Below are 9,356 nucleotides of genomic sequence, written 5' to 3'. Positions count from 1 at the left end.
TTCTGGAGAAATGATACCAAAAAAAGCAGAAATATTTAAAGTTTTTTTTTTACTAACATTTTATCTACAAATACCCAAACAGATGCAAAAGACATCTAAGGAAATTGGATTTAATTGAAACCACTGGTAGGCTTTGTAATCGGTTTAAGTTAGACATGGATTAACACAAATCACAATGAAGGCATGTAAAAGATACCACAACCAAAGAAGACAAAATATAAAAAAAGAAAAAAAAGGTGTCGGCCAGAGCAGTTTGTGAAAAGACAGTGAAGTTGACTTCCACTGGCAGTAAGAGGAGGTGGTTACAGGTTGTGTCCACACTGAAGCTCCTCCCCCTCCGTAGGTTTCCACGCCGAGCGTCGTCGTTTCGCCTATTTGACCAGAGGTCTGGTTTTATCGTCGTCGCTGCACTGGTGGGCTTTGTACTTTTTCACCTCAGCCATGTACTTAGACCAAGCATCGCTCTTGCCTGGTTCAGCCTGCGGGGCAGAAGTTAAGGATTACGCACAGTTTAACGCCAACCAGTGATTCAACATGTGGAGCTAGCAAAGCACCGATCAGGCTCATCCGTTTCCTCTAAGGTCTGACCTGCTGATTTCTATTTAGAGTGAAAAAACTGAACCGAACTGCACTTCAGTCCATTATTACAGACCCCAGAGTGTCTGACCTTTCAACTCAAACACTCCAAGGAACCTAATGTTCACCAACAGATTCAGACAAAACAATGAATCTCTCAGATTCATGAATAGATAAGATATTTTCCATGATTATTCTGCTGGCCACTATTTAGGGGCTGACAAAAAGTCTGATCAATCGAAATTCAATTCAGTTTATTTATATAGCCCAAATTCACAACACGTTAACTGAAGGTACTCCTGAAACTCAAATCAGCCTGACATGGAGGGATTTTATTGGCATGTTTTATAAACTAATGAAAGTACTTAAATTATTCAAGATAAAGCGAAGGGACACATGATAAAAATAATCCTGTAATTCATTAAAACATCTCGAACCAATATTAGCCTAATTTGTCATGTTTTAATATATCAGTATGCAGCTATCGGTGTATACTGACTGACTAACCAAAACCTATTGGTCCTTTGAACCAATCTCATATTAAGCTTATTTTATTTCAACCTGACTTAACAGCCAAAATGTTTCACTTTCAGTTACCCTGATAGGATCAGCTTTCATGTGACTGTGGAGCACTAATGCAAACTGAACTGTTGTCCAATTTTCTTCTGTGCCCCCTTAAAAAAAACAACAACAGCCCCATCCCAACTACAACCTGATGTGGAAACTCTCCTATATAAGGACCTTTCCCAGTCGGTTGCTACTCCCTCACCCGACCCACTTCTCACTCAAGCAGCCCCAAATTGTGGTCGGCATGGAAGACAGGACATAACTTCCTTTTATGCGTCTCACACATTCATGAAGCAAAGAAACACTAACAAAAATGATTTCACACAGGCTATAGAAAATAATTTTGTTAAAAGTTCAATTGTTTTTGACAAGTTTCCAAACGGTTACAAATAAACTTATAACTAGAAGGTTTTTAAAAAATTGGGGTTAATGAAATATTTTCTTAGATCCATTAAAGTACCCTGGATAAGCTTAATTTATCGTTACAGTTTAACAGCATGCAGGTGAGCGCAGATCGTAGAAAGACTTTATAAAGTACTGAGGTCCATTAAATTATTTTAGTAAACAATCTGAAATATATACAACATGTAATGTATATATAAACAAACATGAATTAATATAATGGATAAAAATGTTATAGCTCAAAAAACCTCTTAGTATTAAAGGTGTAGTGGAGGATAATCTTTTTCCGGGTGGATCAAAAAAATAACTGGTCTTCCTAATAGTCAATCATTTTGGTGAAATGTTTACGTGCTTCTCCTTATTTTCACTTACTGGAGGTGAGTCTGACATAGTGGAAAAATTGCAAATATTTTGAGTAAGCTTGTATGATCTATGCAAGCAGCAACTTTTTAACAGCGTGCACACTAAGAAATGGGCTCGTGCACTTTAATAAGCGTTACCTCTCGGGAGCGGGTACAGGGCTTTGCGTGTGCATTTTTTTTTTTAAGTGCAGAGGGCGGGACTTTAGAAAAATTCCCCAAAATTCTCCACCAATACTGTAGAGAGCAAATAATTTATAATTAGGACAATAAAAATAGGATGAACACGGGGCGATTTTCTTATTTCTTTTCCAATTCTGATATCATTTTGATGGTCTTCCTTTAGTTAAAGTTTGTTGTTAATTTAGTAGTAAATAACTTAATGTACAATGGTGCTGTGTTACATTCTTATTAATCTCCAACGGTAAAATAATCCAAAGTTTCACCCTGTTTCTACCTCAGATCAGCTGTGCGCACCTCCGGTTGGTATATATATATATATATATATATATGCATAGATTTTGTCCATTTCTTATTATAAATAATAAATATCGAGTTTTTTGTATTCTTCATAGTTTTTTATTAGCCTACTAAGGATTGTTTTTGTGTCCCCGACTTTTTGGCGATGCGTGGGCATATCCGATTGGGAGAGGCCCTAAGCTGCAAGTATCATGTCCCTCGCTGAATAGTCGATTTACCATAAACACAAGAGCTAATTGACCTTTAATATTAAATAAATCATTTTTTGGCTCTCTGATGTTAGATTTAACAAAAAGGGTGGATGTGGCCTCAAATTTAGATGCAACTCAATGACTTCTCCATCTGCTAGCAGATTCCAAAACACTGCGACAGTTTCATTTTACAACAGAGTAGAAGGTCTAGGTCTAATGCCCCCATTATGTTTTGAAGTCTAACACTTATCTGAATCTGCAGCAGTTATTTATTGCATGTTTGCTGCAATCCATGACTTTACACTATAAGAAATATCTGGATGAGAGCTGCTAATAGAGCCTGATGGGTGCATTCCCAGCCATCATGGCTCCATCTGACCTCCACTCACCTCTGAGTCCTGTTTCTGCTTCTTGGCAACCATTCCCGTCTTTAGGAACACACCGCCCCGGCGCTTCCCCACCTGGGTTAGGGGATAGAAGACTGAAACCGTTACAGTGGTCCTTGTAGACTGGATTGCCAATGAAGGAAACTACACCAGAGCAGAGGGGCTACATTTAGCCTCCTGCTGCACCACCAGTGAAGAGCATCCCTAAACCTTTTACCTCTATTGGCTGGAATATTAACACTGGTGTCTACTTATAAATAACGATATCAGGAGGAAAAAAAATCACTGACATATGTGGACATTATAAATCACATATGGATGAAAAAGTGTTTCAGCTTTGGCTCATCTTACAACTGCTAAACCCCTTACAAAGCTGGTCACAGGAGGGGCCTTCTTTTCCACTGAGGTCTGTCCTTGCTCGGTGGCTCTCGCCTCTCCACCTGTTCCCTGCGCCTCCCTTTTCCTCTTCTCCTCCTCCATCTTCTTCTTAAAAATCTCCATGAAGCTGCCGTCGTTGGCGAACACGTTGGCCACCGCAGGGGCCGCTGCTGCTGCGGGGCTGCCGGATGGAGAAGCGGGGCTGGAGCCCCCGCTGCTGCTGCCGCCGCTGGTCTTGTGTTTGCCGTGTGCTCGCTGAGGATCCATGTCCTCCGGTGTAACTTTCAGAAACAGACGCACAGTCCGGCGGGTCAAAATGAGCCGCTAATATTTCTTTATGTGGCCTTTAAAAAGCAACTAACTACCAACTGGAGCCAGTAAAGAAACAAATATAAAGAGACTGGCGTGGTTTCTAAAAAACGGGCCTAAAAGGAACAGAAAACGTCCTTCTTCCGGTGCAGAAATTCGAGAAAAACAAAAGCAGTCGCAGGCTAACCTGCTAACGTGGCTAACACCCGTTTTCTAAGGCCTCCCTGTGTAAAAAACAAACCGCCATCCACCTTAAACCTCTCTTGTGGATCGATCAACGCATTAAAATCTAATCTACAATGCGATAGAAGCGTCGAATTTCAACACCGATCTAAAGTAACGTAAAAGATTTATTGTTGCTAACTCTCGCCACCCATCACCGTCGGTCGGCCATCTTTATTTTTTCTGCTATGCGCTTTGTGCCTCTAGCGCCCCCTCCTGGCTCGGTGCAACATCAGGTATAGGTTTATACAACAAAGTGACGCCAGGGGGCGCTGCTGCTTTTTAAAACCCATTTGGACTCTAGGACAGCAGTGGTGTCAAAAGTACACACATTTGTTACTTAAGTACTGCAGTTTAAAAACACTCTGGTAAAAGTTGAAGTATCAACTTGACCTCTTTACTCCAATAAATGTGAAAAAGTATGTGCTCCAAAAACTACTTAAAGTATAAAAGTATAAAGTAACCTTTAAAAAAAACAGCCAGATCCCACTGTATGAATTGAAAGCTCAGTTTTTCGACTATTTCAAAAAATCCTTTGAGATAGGACCAAGGATGAAGGAGGTCTTGCTGGTCTCCGTCTCCCGATGCACTCTCGCCTGTGTCCGACCTTTCAGACGTTTCAACATCTTTTTCTGACTCCAAAATTGTAGCATGGCATAGACAATTCACGTTTGCAGTTTGAAGAACAGCTGCTTGCTTCTGATGATTTCCTTTAGGTAACCAATGAGTGTTTGCATTATATGACTCATCCAATTACACTAGTTTTCACAAGATGGGGATGGAGCCAATGATCTGCATTGGATGGCGCACATGACGTGAAATAAATATTTATAAACATTAAACCGAAGCCAAGAATAACGAGTAACATTTGTTTTAAAAAATGTAAGGAATAGAAAGTACATATACTTGTGTGAAAATGTAATGATTAGAAGTCAGAAGTAGGAAGAAAAAAAAAGTAATGGAGTAAAGTATAGATACCTAAAAAGTGTACTTAAGTACAGTAACAAAGTATTTGTACTTCGTGACTTGACACCTCTGTAATTCAGTTTATTTCTATAGCGCCAATTCACAACACACGTCATCTCAAGGTAATTTATAGTTCACTAGATCATACAGTCAAATTGATTAATCTAATTGATTCTATCTAAGGAAAAACAGCTGATTGCATCGTCTCATTGACTGGAATGCAATCTCTCACACTAAGCATGCTTGTAGCGACAGTGGAGAGGAAAAACTCCCTTTTAATAGGAAGAAACCTCCAGCAGAACCAGGCTCAGTGTGAGCGGCCATCTGCTGAGGCCGTCTGGGGTTCAAGGAGACAGAAGCAGAGATACTAAAGGCAGCTGTCCAGGAAACACACAGCCAGATGAGCTCTGAGCCAGCTCCCATGTCAGAGGATGAAGACAGTCACGTCAGAGAAACAGGACTACACTGAAAAAGTGGCCAATGTCCAACATCTATAAACAAAGGTGTTGATGGCAGCAGCACAGCTGATATTTATCCAGGAGTCACAGCCAAACAGGAACAGACGAGGTGAAGCTACTATGAGAAAAAAACAGAGAGAGCATAATGTTAGAGATTGAACAAACAGATTCTACAGAGTGGGAGAATAGAGATAGAAAGAGGCAGAATGATGAAATGGGGGTCCCTATGTCCTCCATAAGTCTAAACCTATAGCAGCATAACTATAGAGATAGCTCAGGATAACCTGAGCCACTCTAACTATAAGATTTATCAAAAAGGAAAGTTTTAAGCCTAGCCTTAAAAGTAGACAGGGTGTCTGCCTCACGGACTAAAACTGGTAGTTGGTTCCACAGGAGAGGAGCCTGATAACTAAAAGAGCTGCCTCCCATTCTACTTTTAGAAATTCTAGGATCCAATTCTAGGACCAATATCCTGTAAAGTGAAAATATATCATAGGGACAGAAAATGGTCTAACACTTGTTCAAATTTAGGCATGAGAATGAAAATATTTTTGCACATTTCTAAAAAGGATAACATCTATTTGTGACTTTTTCTTAGACTTAGGCAAATTTTATTTTAAATTTGTATACACAGAGAATCTGTCTGTCCTGCATTAAATGCTGCAAAGCCTCCACTAAGAAGGCAGCAGGGAGAACAGTCCATGGTGGGGGTGTGAGGGGTCATTAATGGTGTTACGGGCTCAGGACACACAGCGCTGGGATAACATGTCTTTTATGGAGGGAGGAGGAGCCCCGATGATCCTCTCTGCTATTCTCACCACTCTTCTCACCTTCTTCCAGTCTGAGGCGCTGCAGCCTCCACACCACACAGTGAGACAGCTGGTCAGAACGCTCTCTATGGTGCTTCTGTAGAAGGTGGTGAGAATGGGTGGGGGCAGGTGGGCTCTCCTCATCCTTTGCAGGAAGAACAAGCGCTTATGTGACCTTTTGACTAGTGAGGTAACGTTTACAGTCCAGTCTTATTACCAAAAAACAACCAGTAATAAGGTTTGGCTTTTTACTGTTAGATTCCATTAAGTTCTATATATATATAAAAAAAAGAATAAAACAAAAGTAAGAAAACGTCACTTTGGAACATCAAAAGTCCCTAGAAGCGAGCTTGTTTGCAGGCATTGTTTAGTGCATTTGTTTGATGGAAACGAAGCTTTTTCAGTGTAAATTCTGAATTATTGACCTTAGGGTTGCTTAACCTTGGATTTTTGAGGTAGAGTTTGAATAATGAAGGCAAATTAAGCCAAAATTGGATAATCTTCCAGTTAGTTTTATTTTTTTTCCGGTTTGACTGTTTTCTTTGCTTTGGCCCATCGACAGTCGTGGTTGCAGGAAATATTGACAGGGGTGGCCAGTGGCCAGGTGGGTATCGATGTGCTCTGAGGGGTGGCAAAAAACCAACAGTAGCCAAAAACATTTTTTTTGTCAATCTATGCTGATCACAATAAAGCAACAGAAAAACAAGCAAACAGCATCTATATTTTCCAAATAAACCACTAAAGACAGTCCACATTTACATGAGGCCCTTACTAATTAAGACACACCAGCTAATATGTTGGCACTGTTTATGTTAATTTATGGTTCTACATAATATACACACTGAATAGGTTAATAGTCGTTCTTTATCTTGAATTACATTGAAGACTCTTAGATGACTGCAGAGACAAACTCTCTGCTATAAAACCTAAAATCTAATTCTTAAAAGCGCAATAAATCTGTTTTAGTCATCTTTCTTTGTAGTAAAACTTTTTGAATATTTTTATTTGTATTTTTTGTGAGCTTTTAAGCACATTCGACTTGTTGGCATCACTGCTGCCACCTTCTGGTTTAGAGAAGAACTGCTGGTTTCAGGTGAGAATAACAAATCAGCTGGGAGGGGGGGGCCAATGATTGGCTAGGCGGGGCCATGGCCCCTCTGCCTGCCCCTCTAAATCCACCCCTGCCTTTAATTACATTTATAAATGCCTTTTTCTGCTTTGATTGTCTGAAAAGTTACATAATTCTGTAAAAGAAAATGGTACTGAATCAAGCCTAACCTAATATACTTTATCTCACCTAAACTTTTCTTTCTTGCAACCTTTAATTTTTATAACAACTTGGCTTAAAATGAGTGCTGAGGATTTTTTCTAGTTTCCTGCTTGTGTGTATATAAAGTGATTTATATTTCTAAAGGGTAATTTAATTGTTGCATGGTATATTTTATATAATTTATTGAATTAATAAATGTTTGTTTCATGGTAAATGTATTTATTTCTTGAGAAATTCATGTTTATGTGTTTCATAATAAGGTTTTGTGCCTTTATATACCTTATAGATCAAATCAAAAAACCTTTTGACCCCCAGATAGTAGAGAAAGTTAGTTGTTGCTGGTTAGTTGTGTTCGGGGATATATATCTGACATAAAATAACTGAAAACGGATCACTAACCTCTCAATTGATCATCAGGTCATAAATACTGTGTAGTTAAAATGGCTGTTATGGTTTAATGGTTCTGGGAGGAGGTGGATTCAAAGTACAGGGGTTTGTCTTCAGCTCATTATTAAAGGTTGAAAGGAAATAAAGCTCCTTGTTATTCTGCTGTGAAGCGTTGGGTTTTACCAAATGATCACTAGTTGATCAAAATAGTGAAACAAAAGTAAAAAAAAGCTGCTTTAATCTGCATGAAGAAAGAATGTGCCCTACATCCCAGACAGCGCTCTGCTAAACTGAATCGTTCCCCTGGTTAAGATGTGTAACAATCTAATCTGTTAGGTTTTACCTTTTTAAGGAATAATTAGCAGTTATGAGAAAGAGCTGTGGGGCCTGTAGGTGTGGAACAATCATGTAATTTCTGCTCCAGCTCAATATGTCGATTAATAATCAACCCTTCAGTGATGAATTCTGAAATAAAGCGTATTGTTTGAAGCCATTTGACCTTATTTGTTCTCTTCTGGTGACTCCAGGTTACCAGAATCTACAGCAGCTCTGCTAGCGCCGTGGAAACGGGTAAATGACGCCCTCCCATAGTTGACTTGGCTGTTCTGACATTTGCACAAAGGATGTGAGAATTTTGACTAATCATCTCGGCCTTTAGACAGAGAGAGGATTATCACAGCGCCTCAGGAAATCTACACTTTTCCACATTTTTAAAATCACTTGGAGAAAATTTCACTGCTTTACATCTTTAAATTCTGAAAAGTGTGGGGTGCATGTTTTTTTAAAACTCCATATCAATTCTTGTTCAAAAAGTTTTTGTAACTACTTCTAAGTCTTTTTATGTCTCTGTCAGCTCTGCATTTCCCAACAGCATGACGCAGCCACCACCAGACCACCAGATTTTGTCAAGAGAACATAATTAAGATTAGAAAATCCTGCTTCATTTCCTTCTGTTACATCATGAAAAACATGAAATTATGTTGCATTTGTAGCAAGGCTCTATAGCTTGTTTTAGGCTCCATGTATGAAGCTTCTAAGGGTTAATGTAGAAAAATCAAACAGATGCGATCATCTTTAGATCCAGTTTATTTGCGCTGCAGCAGTAGAAAAGGACAGCAGCTCTCGGACTTGCCTCAGATCTCTATTGTAGAACCGCATCTAGCAGACCACAGTGTGACAAACGCATGCAGAACCCCCTCCACACCATGCAAATGCTATATAGCTACAACTTTAACTCATAAATAACCTTTAAATGAATAAACCCCAAAGAAAAAAAAATAACATGCACAAGAAAAGGATGGTGGCCTGCGTAGATGACGGCACATTAACAAGTAAGAAGACTGCAAGTCCTGATATTGGGACGAGGAAAAAAAAGAAAAAAAGATTAGATCAAAAAACAAAATGTAAAGAAAAGGCAGGTTTAGTGTTTGATCGATGCGCTACGTGTCGCATGCTCTGTCTTTTATCTGCCACTCGCTTCCTGTCAGAAAACGTTGAAGGTTCAAGCGTTACGTGCTTCTCCTTCCGTGTGAATGAGGCTTAGCAGCAGAAAAAAATGAACTCCTAATCAGTAGTTTTCTCATTCACAGACTCCAG

The 9,356-nt window shown here is 39.4% G+C and overlaps 1 protein-coding gene across 2 annotated transcripts; it reads right to left on the bottom strand.

The window, feature by feature from the left end:
• Window positions 1-34: 34 nt before the first annotated feature.
• On the bottom strand, window positions 35-4,068 carry trir (telomerase RNA component interacting RNase). 2 transcript variants are annotated; one of them, XM_038290454.1, is made up of 3 exons: window positions 3,313-4,068; window positions 2,965-3,036; window positions 35-479 (listed from the first exon to the last, which is right to left on the bottom strand). In XM_038290454.1, the coding sequence occupies exons 1-3, from the start codon at window positions 3,604-3,606 to the stop codon at window positions 372-374; spliced, it is 474 nt and encodes a 157-aa protein (XP_038146382.1). In that variant the 5' UTR covers window positions 3,607-4,068; the 3' UTR covers window positions 35-371. The 2 variants fall into 2 exon arrangements, with proteins under 2 accessions (XP_038146382.1, XP_038146383.1); XM_038290455.1 differs by having other exon boundaries at window positions 44-479; window positions 3,331-4,067.
• Between the last annotated feature and the right edge of the window lie 5,288 nt (window positions 4,069-9,356).

This window comes from Cyprinodon tularosa, unplaced genomic scaffold (genome assembly GCF_016077235.1).
Source record: "Cyprinodon tularosa strain WSP-4 unplaced genomic scaffold, ASM1607723v1 ctg280, whole genome shotgun sequence".
NCBI classification, from domain to species: Eukaryota; Metazoa; Chordata; class Actinopteri; order Cyprinodontiformes; family Cyprinodontidae; genus Cyprinodon; species Cyprinodon tularosa.
The sequence above is the reverse complement of the archived record's forward strand: the minus strand, read 5'-3'. Positions and strand labels throughout refer to the sequence as shown.

Coding starts and splice junctions, on each gene's coding strand:
- trir (XM_038290454.1), bottom strand. CDS start 3,606: ATGGATCCTCAGCGAGCACACGGCAAACACAAGACCAGCGGCGGCAGC. Junction 3,037..3,312: donor TTGTAAGGGGTTTAGCAGTT/GTAAGATGAGCC, acceptor CCCCTAACCCAG/GTGGGGAAGCGCCGGGGCGG. Junction 480..2,964: donor AGCAGAAACAGGACTCAGAG/GTGAGTGGAGGT, acceptor TCTGCCCCGCAG/GCTGAACCAGGCAAGAGCGA.